This window comes from Lampris incognitus, chromosome 3 (assembly GCF_029633865.1).
Source record: "Lampris incognitus isolate fLamInc1 chromosome 3, fLamInc1.hap2, whole genome shotgun sequence".
NCBI lineage: Eukaryota > Metazoa > Chordata > Actinopteri > Lampriformes > Lampridae > Lampris > Lampris incognitus.
Window position 1 is genome coordinate 97,540,954 of NC_079213.1, and position 15,423 is coordinate 97,556,376.

Here is a 15,423-nt window from a genome sequence, read left to right on the forward strand (position 1 = left end):
CACACCATGGACTCTGGTCCACCATATAAGTTTAAAATACTTGTTCTTTTATTAAACATATTAGTTTCGGGAGTCGGCAGTAGTGGGGCTTGCATCAGGGGGCTGTTAATTCAACCACCTCAGCATTTCTTTCTTCTTCTTCTTTTAACTGTCATTGATGATGGTCTATCGCTCTGGCTCTATGAATATTGTATTGGCGCGAGTCCAGCAGCAGCCACTGGCAGAGTGGATGACGTAGAATGCATTCTATGATTTGCACAAACAGGCGATTGACTGCCCTATCGTGAGGTGCCGCAAGAACGTAAGCCTTCTGTAGTTTCGCCGTTCACACGTTTTTATTACATTATTCAAACGACAAAGTAACATCTAGATACTCATAATTAATGACTTTGCAAATAACACCTATTTCGAAGTTTACTTTGACATTTTTTTTCACTGTCCCGGGATTGTCCCAGACAAAATATATTTGTGTCTCAGTAGGATTTTTTTATGGTCCCCGGGACATCGGGACATCGTTAATTTCGAGCCCTGGATGCTGGGTATATTGGGAGAAGGATACTGAATATGGAGCTACCAGGAATGAGGAAGGCCAAAGAGGAGGTTTATGGATGTGGTGAGGGAAGACATGCAGGTGGCTGGTGTGACAAGAGGAAGACGCAGAAGACAGGAAGAAATGGAAACGAATTATCCACTGTGGTGACCCCTAACGGGAGCAGCCGAAAGTAGAAGTAGATGTGATGTTGATTTTGCTTGTGATTCTTATTTGTTTGACTCTGCTTTTTCTAGTGATTATGTATGCGATTCTGACTGTGATTTTGTGCGTGAGCTTCTTGGATCTATTTATGGAGTAATTCATGCTGTAAAATAATTGTACACATAGACATAGTAAGTACCATGTGAATAGCGTCATATAAGGCTATGTGGGCTGGGCACCTTGTAAGGTGCAGGACACTTAAAACAAACAAATATTGTTTTTACTCATTTATTTATCTATTTATTTGAACTTTTTTTTTTAATCATTATTTTATTTCCTAATAAGTAGGGTTTGGTCCTCCATAATTTTATACTAGTTGTACTCGGTAATGTGCCATGGAGGACCATGTGTATTAAGGTTTTTTTCTCTAATCCAACGCTATTATCAATTGATTTCCCACATTAGGACAGATTCAACCAGAAGGGAAAACTAATTAGTCAAGTCAGATGGTGTAGTGTTGGAAAGATTTGCACGCACATGGCCCTTCATGACACATGGTTGAGGACCACAGATTTATACTTCCTTATCAAAAATAGGCCAAGACATTTGCCGTTGATGAAAAGGCCCAATCATATATTTAGATTGATCCTAAGCCCACAATACACAGTATTGCTCAATATTCTCTTTAATAAATTGTTTAATTGGCTAATTCATTTTAATGTTTATTAGGCTAATCAATTTTAAGGGATGCAAATAACTTTCATGTCAACAAAGTAAAATAAATATGCGTCATGGTAAATAAAAATATTTATGCACACCTAGTGCAAATTGTGCTTGTGCTTATAAACATGCACTACCTGTAGTCAAAAACAAACAAACAGACATACATGGATTTTACATACATGGACAAACATTCAAAAGTTTGGAATTCCAACACCATATTTCCCAAGTTTTGGGCATGATTCCATTTCTGTCAGCCCCCAAAATTGAAGAAGTCTCCTGAAGAGTCTACACCTTTGCATCTTTCGCTGAAGCAGACTTCAGAAAATTTAAAACAGTTTTAAGCAGCTTTAAGCAGCTATTTTTAACTCCTCCATTATTGAGACAGCAGGCAAGATGGAGGCACTTCAGTTTCTGGGCCATGGAGGACAGGAGGAAGTAGTGGAGAAAAAGATAAGAGAACTTTTGGGCACACCCCCTACAATAGAGGGAGAGAGAACAACCTATGGACCATTAGCGAGAGTAAGCGGCACATCGTTACCAGTCCTTAGAGCCAGCCAAAACAAGGCAGTTTCATAGTTGTAGATTATCCTGCAGGAGTACATTGAATTTAGACTTAAGACTTGTTCCAAAAGGGGATAGTCTAACTCTTCACTGAAGGTACATTATTTAGTATGTTGCTTTTCGTTTACGGCTGAAGAAACCCATGGGCAAGAATTGATATACTCTATGTCAAGTATCGTCTTGATGCATGCTCAATAATTCAGGTAAGAAAGTCAAATAAGGCTGAATCAGTTCATCTGGATACAATGTTTATTGACAGATACGCTTCATCACTCATCTAAGTGACCTCTTCAGTCTAAACTGACTGCAGGTATCCCCGCCCTTATAAACAATACAGTTGCATAACAACCGAAACCAACAACCAGTTTCATATGCAAATATGGGCGTGACCATTAACTAGAGTTTCAATGGCCATGTGTACTATTCACAGACGATTTGGGAATGTTTGCAATCACAGCACTGTAAGATGGCGACAGATGTACTCTTAGCCCCCCACCCCCCGGTTCAGGGATGGTCATTCCCTCTTAACACAGATGGCCACTTTGACTCCCCGTTCAAACCAGCGTTCCTCCCTATCAAGGATGTGCACATCCTCATCCTTGAAAGAGTGGCCACTGAGCTGTAGATGGGTGTAGACTGCGGAGCCCTGGCCTGGCACATTAGCTCTCCTGTGTTGTGCCATTCTCTTGGCCAGCGACTGTTTAGTTTCCCTAATGTACAAGTCACAGCAATCCTCCTTGGCACTTAACTACATACACTATATTGCTCTGTTTGTGCAGGGGGACCCAATTCTTGGGGTGGACCAACTTCTGGCGCAGCGTGTTCTGGAGTTTGAAAGCAACTGAGACGAGGTGTTTCGAGAATACGCATCTCAACTTTTCCACCACTCCCGCCACATACGGAATCACCACTGGTTTACACGTAGGCAGCTGTTGTCCTTCCTTCTTCGATTGGCTGGCGCACTGTTTGGGCGTCTTCCTTGCTTTGACAAAGGCCCAGTTAGGATAACCACACTTAAACAAGGCCTGTTTAATGTGGGATTTCTCCCCTTCCCTGGCCGCTGGGTCGGTGGGGTCGTTGTCGGCTCGGTAGTACAGCGTCCTGATGAGTTTGTGCTAGTTGTTCTAGTTTGTGCTGTTGGTTTTGGTCATTATGCAAATGTATTGTTTGTAAGGTTGGGGACACCTGCAGTCAGTTTAGACTGAAGAGGTCACTTAGATGAGTGCTGAAACATATCCGTCAACAAACATTGCACCTAGATGAACTGATTCAACCTTCTTTGATACGTCTAACTTGAGACAAATGTTAAAATGACATATTGTCTGCTGCCGGATGCATAATACTTTGGCACAACAGAAGATACTCTATGGAATCTGTGCAGTCCCTGGGCTTAAATTCAATAGTCCCACTGTTACTCCTGTTTGGCTTTGCAGGGTAGAGATGGCGCTATTTAAAGGTAGCATTTGGTGGATTGCTACTGAAACCGTCGACACCACCAGGAAGTCTATGAGACTTACCACTGCCAAGGTCAACGAAAGTGTCATCCTCCATCATCTCCATCTCGTCGATGATCTGAGCAACTAGATCGAAAGAGGTCTCGCCATACACTTCAGGGGAGAAGGGCTCATAGTTGTTCAACTTCTCTGGGTCAGTCACTGAGTGATTGTACACCTGCTGCAGGATGTGTCGCAGCAGCCCATTGGACGGGCGTTTGTTCAGCTTCATGGGCTGGGTGGTCCCTTTCCACTGCAAGATGGAAATCAATGTGGACACAGAAATGGGCACACACATCAGGAGATTAGGGCATGGCCCATACATTAGTGGTGGGTATTATCAAGTGAAATTGACCTCATAGTATATAGTATCACCGTTTGCTCTACTGGTAATACAGCCGAGAGGACAACAGAACTTGCATTTTGGGAAAATTGTTTATGGTTGTTTTAAGGAATTTGCATGTACTTTAGCCTTTGAGAGGAAATATGAGGGGAATAATAGTGTGTTCAAAAAGGTTTATCGAAAACTTGACCTCATGGGGGGGGGGGGCCTTACGATAATGAATTTTCTTGGGTAACAATATTCTAAAACAAATTACTTGTTTTTAGAGAAAAGTCTGGATACAGGAAACATTTATAGGCACAGATACACGTAAATGATTAAATGTTCTTATTAATTTCTGATATTTTTTCCCACACCCACTTTTACCTACACAGCATAAAGAGGCCTTTATGAAGACCATTACAATACATATGGACTCACCAATTGGTGAATACTGTCGATGGCTCTATTGTACTTATCACAAAGTCTCTGCATACTCTCGAAGCTGTAAGAACAACCAAGTACAGAATTAACAGTGCTATGGTGTGTGAAATTAAATCCATATTCCTCCAGAATCTCCCCAAGCAGCACTTGTGTGAAACATATCGATCATCAGTTAAATCTTTTAACTGACTTAATTTGCACATTAAAACAAAATACAACGCAACTTAATGTGAATGAAGATCTGCCACACCAAACACAGATCAAAAACATGGGTAAAAATCCCAAAATATTCTGTCACCACTGAAAATGACAGACGGAACCTTGAGTGAAGAAAAACTAAACAAGAAACAAAAAGCTCAAAATATGAGAATTTAGACATTTAGATTCAAGCAGACTTTAGTGAACCCTCTACTCCAACTGGCTGAAGCTGACAGAGATTGTCCTGTTAACCGTCTCATCTTCATTTGCATTTTTGATCAAATGTTTTAAGAAATCAGAGCTGTATTGCGTGCTATTTCTATTAGTCATCGTTGACTAAAGGCTCCCACACATCTGGCGACAGAACCAGACTTTCTTGATGCAGGATGTTCAGACCTACAGGTCGCGATGATCGTCTTGCCTGCCGTCATGATCCTATTCAGATTAGGCAAAATATTGAGGGTTTCAAGACTCAAAAGCCTGATTCTTCATGTCTCATCTCAAATTTTGCAGAATCTCATGGAAACTCGTAGGCTCAGAAAGGAAGTTGAGAATGGAGACCGCCGTAGTAGAAGAGAGAGAAACAAGAGCAGTATTGATAATCTGCCGGTCAAAGTACAAGCAAATAAACCAACTGGAAGAGCGCACTCAGCACACTGCAGATCTCCGCCAGGCGTATATCCCCTTTTCCGGTGCTTGGACTTGGTGACAACCACCCTTTTTTTCACCTACCGGGAAAAGGGAAAATACGGAGGCACTACCCGTGTATCTCCCCTTCTCCGGTGCTCAGATTTAGTTGAAAAACCAGCTAAGGAGTTAACAGTCAACTGCGGTATAAAACAGGTTTTTCAAAGGTTTTGAATCACCGCAAACACGAGAGGTTCTTGAGCATACAGTCATAATTGTGCACAAAATTATTAAAATTAAATATTAATATAAATATAATAATATTAAATTAAATATTAGGCTGATAGGGATAGGCTCCAGCATCCCACAACCCCAGTTGGGATAAGCGGCTTGGATAACGGATGGATGGATGGTCCAGTAGTATGTGAGATTAGCTGTAGACAGATGCACGATGAAACGCATGATCCCCTCCAGGCTGCTGCCTAGTGGAGATAACTAGATTTTAGCGTAGTTTGTACAGCAGTCACTCTGCTTCAAACTCAACAACATTAAAAGTCAAGAAGTCACCCCAGATTATCAGCCCGATTCTCATCAAATGTTGAGCTGCCTTAAAGACCTTGTAATTTTCTTGTTCATCACAGAAACTTGAATCAGTTCATCTGGACACAACATTTATTGACAGAAACGTTTCATCACTCATCTAAGTAACTTCGTCAGTCTCAGCTGACTGAAGGTATCCTTTATAAACAATACAGTGGCATACCACCCCAAAAAAAACGATCGGTTTCATGTGCATATTGCCATGACCATTAACTAGTTACAATGGCAATGTGTATTATTCACAGAGGACTGGGGAATAGTTGCAATCACAGCATTGTAAGATGGCATCAGATGTACTCTTAGCCCCCCCCCCCTTCAGGACTGGTCATTCCCTCATCACATAGATGGCCTCTTTGACTCCCTGTTCAAACTAGCATTCCTCGATACCAAGGATGTGCACGTCCTCATCCTTGAAAGAGTGGCCACTGGCCTGCAGATGGGTGTAGACTGCGGAGTCCTGGCCTGATGCGCTAGCTCTTCTGTGTTGTGCCATCCTCTTAGGCCAGAGTCTGTTTTGTTTCCCCCGATGTACAAGTCACAGCAATCCTCCCGGCACTTAACCACTTAGGTTATCCTATCTGTTAATAGTACACTTTAGTTAATAGTCCCTTGTAACTCTAGTTAATAGTCACGGCAATTTGTATATGAAACCGATTGTCATTTTCGGTCATTATGCCACTGAATTGTTTACAAGGCTCAGCGTTTTCGGTTTTCATTTAAAAAAAAAAATCCCGGAATTTATAGGTGTTTATTTTGAATATTAAAAAACAGGTGAAAAATCAGTTGGAAAAAAAATAAAGTACACAAAAATCCGGTTGAAAATCAGACTATAAAAATAACAATGCAAAGATCAGGGTGAAAATTAGATTTTAATTCCAAACATTGATAATTTACTGCTTTTCAGTTACAATTGTTTGTTAAATGAACACTGCTGGAAAAAAAAATCTGCTATACCAGCACAGTAGGCTATAATAACTCGGTGCATGGGTCCGTATGCCTAGGTTATTTAAAATAAAAATGATCAAAATGGAAAAGGCATTCATATTTGAAACCAATAGGCTACATGAAGCCTATCAAAAGCTTTTCAACAAAGCAAATAACATGCACGATGATAACCCATTCCAATTTAGAACGTAATATACTGCTGCAGGCAATCTCTTTTACTGGAAAAGTAGGTACATTATCACAAGACTTTTTTTTTCTTAAGAGTAATTTGCCAATATAAAGCATCTATGCAGTATTTATCTAAAATAAATAAATGATCAAAATAGAAAAGGCATTCATATTTGAAACCAATACATGAAGCCTAAAAAAGCTGTTCAACAAAGCAAATAATATTCCACATGCACGATGTCGATGAACCATTCCAATTTAGAACATGATATACTGCTGCAGGAAATCTCTTTTACTGGAAAAGTAAGTACATTATCACAAGATGTTTTTTCTTAAGAGTAATTTGCCAATATTAAAACATCCATGCAGTATTTGATGTACAGTATTGCTCGTAATAATAACGACCTTCCGGAGACTTGTGTCTGTCGGAAATGCATGAAAAGATGTCTTCGCATTACAAGCTTTAATCGACCTTGTTGGACAGTCTAGAAATAAGCTATAATTACCTTTCTCAGCAGAACTTTTTTTACCCTTCAAGGCAGTGCTAATGGTCATGCCAGAAACCCTGTGTGCTGTATGCTCTTAACAGTTTTTTTAGAGTGTCTTTTCCGAGGGATGCTCTGCGACAGTCTTGAAGGCAGCCAAACTTGGAGAAGGCCCGTTCTGCATCAGCGGATCCAGGTGGGACGCAGAGGATGCGTGAAGCTGTGAGACTCAGTGTTGGAAAGTCGTTATGATGAATTCGCCAGTATTCCAGTGGTGTGATTGTGAGGTTATCTGGGGGTGGGATTGCCATGTATGCATTGAATTCGCCCTCCATGCTCACCTTGTCTTCGTTAGGAGCCACAAAAGGAGACATGATCTTCATGTAATCGCCGAATTGTGAATTCCGATTTGCGGTGTGGATCAAACAGCTCGATTATAATCCAGAATGAGACTTCACTGTGAAAGGCCTCCTGTGACAAGTTGCGAAGCACAGTGGCCTGACATTTCTATGACAGCTCCTTGTGGAAACTTCGAAATCCATCTTTCAACGTGTCTTGATCTCTGATAGGCAACATTGACAGAAAGAGACTCGCTCTCTCCGGAATGCAATTGGATGCACAATTTCTGGCCATTTCGGCGGTGATGTCACGTGCCAAGATTTGATACACTTGCATGTTTGAGAAAGTGGTGTCTTTCGCAGAACATGACTCCAGTTTCAGCTGGGCCTTGTGAAGTGGTTGCAGCATTTCAATCAGAAATTCCAACTTGGTTCACAGGGTCTGCTTGATTACATGGGAGCTGGCTTGCACTTTCAGTCTCTCTGCTTTCCCAGAGTTGAATTCTTTGTGTTCCAAAAGCCACGTCAGAACACTCCATGCCTTTTGCACGCTCTGTGCCGCCAGATACAGACTGAACCACCACGCTGGCAAACCAGGAATCGGCATGCCACCCCAGAATCCGACTTCCTCTGTGATGTCCCTGAAAAGATTTCTGACTTTGTTGGCATGCTTAAAGACAGCCCCGGCATCAATGATGAACTTCCTCACGTCAGCCATAGCTGGGGTGCTGCATTCATGAGAGACCACTACATGCAGTAGATGAGCAGGACATGACAACCGCAGGAGGTTGGGTTTCTGATTAAGTTTGACGTCTTGAACATACTTGGCACAATTTGATGCTGAGTCTGAACTCATCGCTGCTACTTTCTCCAAGGTAAGTGAGTATTCATTCATTGTCATGGTGATGCAAGCTGCAAGATTTTCACTGTTTGCAGACTTGATGAAATGGAGGTCTGCTAGTACCAGAGCGGGCTTCTCTACTGTGAAGTAGAAAAACGAGAATAAAATCGCCAGTGTAGGTTGATCAAGCATATCTGGGGTTTCGTCGAATATCAAAGAACTGACTACATTTTCATTAAGTCTGTCTTTGATTTTGTTAACCAGGGCCGTGTCGTTTTCCTCGAGATACTTTTTTAGAGGTTGGTAGAAAGTGGCAAGGTCTTTGCAGCAGGGCAGTGCTTTCTAATAAAATCTCCTAGTGGACCGTCTGCAAGGGCAAGTGGTTGACCGGAGAAACTCAGTGCTTGAACAAATACATTTGCAACATCTTGTTGGTCCCTTACGCACTGGCGAGACCGTATAAATGAGCTCTAAACTTCTTCGGCTCCTAAGTTCTCCTTCCTCCTTTAAACGACAGTGTCGTTTGCTTTTAACGTGCTCTTTAATGCGGTCTGTACACGTATCTATCCCCACTGCACACCATTTGCAGCACAAACATTTAGTTGTTTCACCCGTTTTTGCTTTTTGTTTTTTTAACCACTTCAAGTGAATCTGGCTGATCTGCTGCATAATCAGCAGTTTGTTTGCGTTTTCTTCCCATTTTGCGCTCCACTTAACTTTTTCCCTTTCCGGAAGCTTGTTCCGAGCCATCCAGCATGCCAAATTTCACCACAAGAGGACACTGTTACATAACCTCACATGAACAGGAACAACTTTCGGATCCGTGGAAACATAAAATCCAGGTGAAAAGCAGTTTAAACCGATCTGCTCCTTTTAAAAAATCTGGGTATTTTTCGGTGAAAATAATCATAGAAACATAAAATCCGGGTGAAAATCAGTTTAAACCGATCTGCTCCTTTTAAAAAAATCTGGGAATTTTTCAGTGAAAATCTGATGATGAACTGATTCAACTTCCTGTGATTTCCTTACCTGGATTATGAGCATGCAATAAAGACATTCCTTGTTCATCCTTGGCATTTTGAGTATTCATGAACAAATCATTGCTATCAGTTTCCTTGCACATGTTTTATTGACTACATTACTAGCCCAATCTTGTGGAATTGGGTATGTGCATGAAAATATGACTGTGGGCTCACCTTTTGGTGTCATAGTCAATGAGTACGTAGTTCTCCATCGCCAACTTAAGGTCTGGGATCTCCTCACACACCCACCTGGAAGGTACACACACCAGATTGTACAGAAAACGCAATTGATAGTCACTTGCTTCATAAGACATGGGGGAAGCCACTCACCGGATGGTCTCGATGATTTCATGAGCAGGCATCATGGTGTTTATCCTGAAAAACAGACCGACAATGAATCGACTGAAAAGGTCAGGTAAGCATTAGCTACTTGGGTGAATATTTGTCATTAATATGAATGTAGTTGGATGGAGAGAGAAAGCAACAACAGAAGTAAAGAAGTGAACAGGGGGCGTCCGAGTAGCGTAGTGGTCTATTCCATTGCCTACCAACACGGGGATCACCAGTTCGAATCCCTTGTTACCTCCGGCTTGGTCAGGCATCCCTACAGACACAATTGGCCGTGTCTGTGGGTGGGAAACCAGATGTGGGTATGTGTCCTGGTCGCTGCACTAGCGCCTCCTCCGGTCGGTCGGGGCGCCTGTTTGGGGGAGGGGGAACTGGGGGGGACTAGCGTGATCCTCCCATGCGCTACGTCCCCCTGGCGAAACTCCTCACTGTCAGATGAAAAGAAGCAGCTGGCGACTCCACATGTATCAGAGGAGGCATGTGGTAGTCGGCAGCCCTCCCTGATCGGCAGAGGGGGTGGAGCAGCAACCGGGACGGCTCAGAGGAGTGGGGTAACTGGCTGGATACAATTGGGGCGAAAAGGGGGGGGGATCCAAAAAAAAAGAAATGAAACAGTCGGCTTATCTCATTGCAACAGAAGAACATCCCTTCTGGACCCATGTCCCACCAGGACAGCCGTCCAGGTAGTAAGTATTAAGGCCAGATAAACCCAGATAGACCTAAACTAATTTTTCCAGCAAGACACAACAAAAACAGACTCAGCATTGAGTCTTATTCATCTTCCCATTGCAATAACAACTGACATATACAACAGCCTCTCCAGACATTACTGTGAATCAGTTTAACTGTGAATGCTATTTAGGCTATCCAGGAATTTTGTGAATGTCCGCATCTCAGACTGTTTGAATTCTGCTGAGAGTCTAAACGTAGCAATGTGTTGTGTAAACCTCTGAATTCATGGCGCCGTCTCTGTGTCGCGGGTGCAATGAGAATCCAAATAGCAGTTCTGAACCTGATTAAACATAGTCACTGTGCTGGTACACTTTTAAATAGCATTATTCTGTGCTTCTGTTGAGTGTTTGTCAGAAACTGGACTAGTTAGATTTCTCTCTCTCTCGCTCTCCCTCAATTTATCGCTAATTTGTTAATTTGGTTACACATTTATCTTTATTGAGAAATCATAGCAGTAACATGCTAAGCTGCTTACTGCCCTAGAGTAACGAGACTCCAGTCACGCCCCGTGCAGAGCCAGCCTGAGCCTGCTGCCTGAGCTGACCCACTGACCCACTTTCCGTCTCATGCTTCGATAGACTGCCAAGGAGAGCCTCTTGTGAGGTGAAAGAGGGAAAGGAAAATGCAGGGAAGAGAAATGGTGAGAGCGAGTGAGAACGGAGGGGTCGGAGGAGAAAGGAAGCGAAAGAAAAAAGAAAGGGCCGAGGAGAGAAAGTGAAAGTGAGAAGGGCACAAGAGAAAAAGAGAAGGAGCCGCAGAGAGAGAGAGAGATGAGAGAGAGAGAGAGAGAGAGAGAGAGAGAGAGAGAGAGAGAGAGAGAGAGAGAGAGAGAGAGAGAGAGAGAGAGAGAGAGAAGAGAGAGAGAGAGAGAGAGAGAGAGAGAGAGAGAGAGAGAGAGAGAGAGAGAGAGAGAGAGAGAGAGAGAGAGAGAGAGAGAGAGAGAGAGAGTGAGAGAGAGGCCTGGTATTTGTCAGCTGTTTGAGGTCTGGCACAGCAGCCAGAGCTAACAGCTTGCAGGCTAGAGCTCCCGGCTTCCCGCTCAATATCGCCCGCCACTACTACGCAAGCTTCCGCTATGGCTCACACTCATGCATGCGCAAACCCACAACGCACACGAAGCTCCTGCTACTCATGTCAACACAAACTCTTGTCAAGCACCACAGTCAGAGGGCCATAAATATGATGTTACGTTGTCTGATCAGATCTTTTGACAGTGGAATCTGAAGTCAGAGAATATCGATAAATAGCCACGAATGAACACATACTGTAGAAATATAAATATCACCACTCAAAGACAAGCTTTCAGGTGACGGTTGGTTGTATCGTTAATAAACCGAATGAAGAGCTACTCTTAGTATGTGAGGTGTTAACGTAGTGAGTGCATTTACAGCAGCGTATTCAGTTACATACGATGTGACAGTTAATGAGGCAGGTATGTACATTTATTTGTAAATGAGAAGAGTGCGTGTGTGTGTGTAAATGGCTTCAAGAGCAGGGATCCTACCACTCACACAAAGGACGGTGCACAGCAACAACAAAGCAAGGATGGTGCTAAAAATAAACACTGTTGGAGAGAGGAAGAAAGAGAAAGAAGTAAAAAGAAGAAGAGGGAAGAGAGAGGCACTCTTCTCTCCCCCACTGTGGGTAGAAGTGACGCATGTACCCCTCTCCTCCTCTCAACTCACCAACTCTTTCTCTCTACCTCGGGTGTGATGCACTATGGGTGTGTAGGAACTTTACGCATCACGCTGTTCCACTACGCACAACTCAGCAGCCCACAAGAACAAATGACTAACTAACTGGTAGGTGGACCAGTGATGCTGCTGAATACCACTAACGAAAAATAGATTCTCCAAAAGTCCCTTTGTTCTTAAGTGTGGTCACAGAGTAAGGTGGCAGATATGTCAACCAGAATCATGCCAGTATCACTGAAAAGCATCATGCCGAAACCAGTCTGAACAGATCCTGCTGATAGCTAGGCAAGGTTTGAGGTAAGATCTCTGAGGAACAGCAGACCTTAGACATGCTGACTGGTGGTCACGCTCAACCACCCAAACAACATGCATACACCTGAAGTGAAACTGCCTTGACGTCACCATCTGGTTTATCTTAACCGATAACTTGGAAGTTGAGGGCAGGTTGCGTGAGCAACTAGTCTTGTCAGCTGTCACACAGGCTTGTCACAGATACACCATGTATTTCAAATCACATCTCTGGCTGTTGTGATAAACTGGCAAATATGACATGACTTAAGAAAATCCACTAAGGATTAAAGGATGTGATTAGATATAGTTGCATATAACAAGAGGCGCTGTAAGGTATTATAGTAGTGTATCATCATAGCTTAGTAAAGTGGTAATTGGCAGTGTGTTCTTGGTTGGTTAGCACCCACACCCAGAACCAAATGAACAAAGAACACATGACCAGAGGTGTTCTTCATATGGAAGCATTTACAGAGGATTTAGGTCCACAGATGTAAGAGAGAGAGCGATAGAAAATGAGTATCCTGAGTTTTAACATGTGACAGGTACTGAATAAAGCAGGAAGCCTGCACAGTAATCATTTCATGTGTACAAAAACACAGACAACGGTGTGTTTGTGCTCTGTGGGTAAAACAAGCAATCTGGCTGCTCTGTGGGAGTGGAGAACAACAACACCCTCTCCAAGGAGTGGGATCACTAGTGAGACAAGCAGGATAACTAAAAATGAAAACGATATAAACATGACAGAAAACAACATTCATTATGAACAACCACACTGAACATAAATACAAATATGACATTATTACTTTACGCATGTGTCAAAAAAACTTGTTCAATATCTCCTATGACTTCATCCCTTGTCGAGTCAACCATATGGACGGGAGAAGAGAAGGGAAGCAAGAGGACCTTTTTTCTCTTTGAAGACAGGAGGCGAGCTCAACTTGAATAAGTTATTACAGAACTCTAGTCTACATGCAGGCATTGACCAAGGACTGTCAGCTGGTTCCAATTCATTTCAAGACATTGAAGGCTAGCCTCCATAAAAATAGCCATCAAGTAGGTCAACGGTATATTAAATTCATATCGCGCTTATTCTCATGCCTATCCCTACAGACCATAACATGAGGAATTTGGCCAGGCTACAACAGTGATGGATTTCTTTCCTAGAGGAGGGGCCCAACAGCACTTCTTATCAGTGACCAGCCTGCTGGCCAAGGAAACATATCAAGAGGAGCTTACCGCAGCAACTGTAGCAATACTGACTCAGTCAGTTTCACTCTTAAGGGAGAAAATACTATGCAAGTGACAGACTAGGACAGTGTAAAAAGAAAATAGACATAAGATCCCACTGAGACATTCTAGGAAATCCATCTTTTCTCAGCAATGACTGTGACGCCACAGTCACTACAAGAGAAATAACGCTGAAGCTTGCGATTAACCAATAAAGAAACCTACTATTTCCCTTTTGGTTCCTCTCAGATGAGTTGGCTATGTTCACCCACTGGCATGTTCACAGCATGAAATACAAAAACATTGTATGTGTATGGCACATACCAAATTTAAGAGAAAGCCACTCGTCTCCAGGGTATGTAAATGCAATCGAATTAGACAGCTTCTCCCTGACACAAAGCAAGTATTTACTGGATGAATGCCGTTTAATACATCTCACAAAACCAGCTCATCACAATCAGAGGTGCCATGGGGTGGACAAAGACATAGCATGCAAGGAATGCTGTTATGCCATAACTAAATCGATTACCAACACTGAAACTGGTATGCATGTAGCTAGGCAAAATCGAGATTTTTTTTCAATAGGTCCGAACCTCCCCAAACTTCCCTATGTAACGATTGTAACGTCATAACTCCCTTTTCACGACACACTGCTAGTACTCCGAAGTGACTGGGCATGCTCTGGGTTGTGTATTTGTTTACTAGTACGACAGGCGCATTGTATTCGATAGTGACCTCCAACTTGTGTCCACATTTCACTATATGTGACAGAGCAAAACGAAACAGCACAACCGAGGAACTATTTCGCACCTTGAATAAAATCGCTGGTGAAACAGTTGACATTGTGCCGTTGTGAAAGGCAGAGGCTACTGTACTTTCAATACCACACCGGCATCCTGGGGCACTAGATCTCACAACAGAAATATTCATTCTTCCTCAGGGCTGTCAAAGGGGGTTTGTATCATTCTCACACGAAATCCCCCAAACACAACTTGGCAACTGATAGTGTACTTGTCGTAGTCATATCCACCATGCGGGTTAACAGAGTGCATGGGACCGTACACGCGGATGTCTGTGTATTTTGTCAGTTATCCTTGCAGGCTGATACCTTGAAATGTGTCGGCTTCTGGCACCACTTCGACCCGCACGACCTGGCTGGCCGTGTGTGCGCGTGCGCGCGCGCGCGCGCGTGTGTGTGTGTGAGCATGCCTCAGGTCTTTTGGCTAGCCAATGTTAGCAATAAGAAGCTGGCTAACAAAAGATAAAGAAAAATTCAAACCGTTTGTCGGCAGTTAACAGGATTAACACTTACGTATACTGGTAACGGCCACGGGTAGCCAGCGGGTTCGGCTCCAACCGGCGATTTGAGTTTGAGTTCGAGCTTTTCTCCCATTCTACACTTCGCGGCGGCTCGCTGGGATGATAGCTAGCTAGCTTAGCTATCGAGCTAGCTCTCGTTTGGCTAGCTGGTCGGTTAGCAGGCGAGCTACAACGTGAACATTTTGTAAGGAGAAAAAAAAACAGAAACGCGTTAAACTAAACAGACGTCGACGCCGGTCGTACAGTAAATACAGACGCTATGCAGTCAAATACATAAATACATCGGACTCCAATTTAGATTTGGCCTAAAATGCCTGTTCATGTCCACTGGCAATAACACTCCGGCCGTA

The 15,423-nt window shown here is 43.0% G+C and overlaps 1 protein-coding gene across 1 annotated transcript in view; it reads right to left on the bottom strand.

The window, feature by feature from the left end:
- dot1l (DOT1-like histone H3K79 methyltransferase) overlaps positions 1-15,423 on the bottom strand; it is an 82,448-nt gene extending 67,025 nt beyond the window's left edge. The window contains 6 exon segments of the mRNA XM_056277295.1: positions 3,496-3,724; positions 4,235-4,298; positions 9,636-9,710; positions 9,792-9,817; positions 9,819-9,836; positions 15,066-15,423. Of these exon segments, the coding sequence (XP_056133270.1) occupies positions 3,496-3,724; positions 4,235-4,298; positions 9,636-9,710; positions 9,792-9,817; positions 9,819-9,836; positions 15,066-15,146 (493 nt within the window). The 5' untranslated portion in view covers positions 15,147-15,423.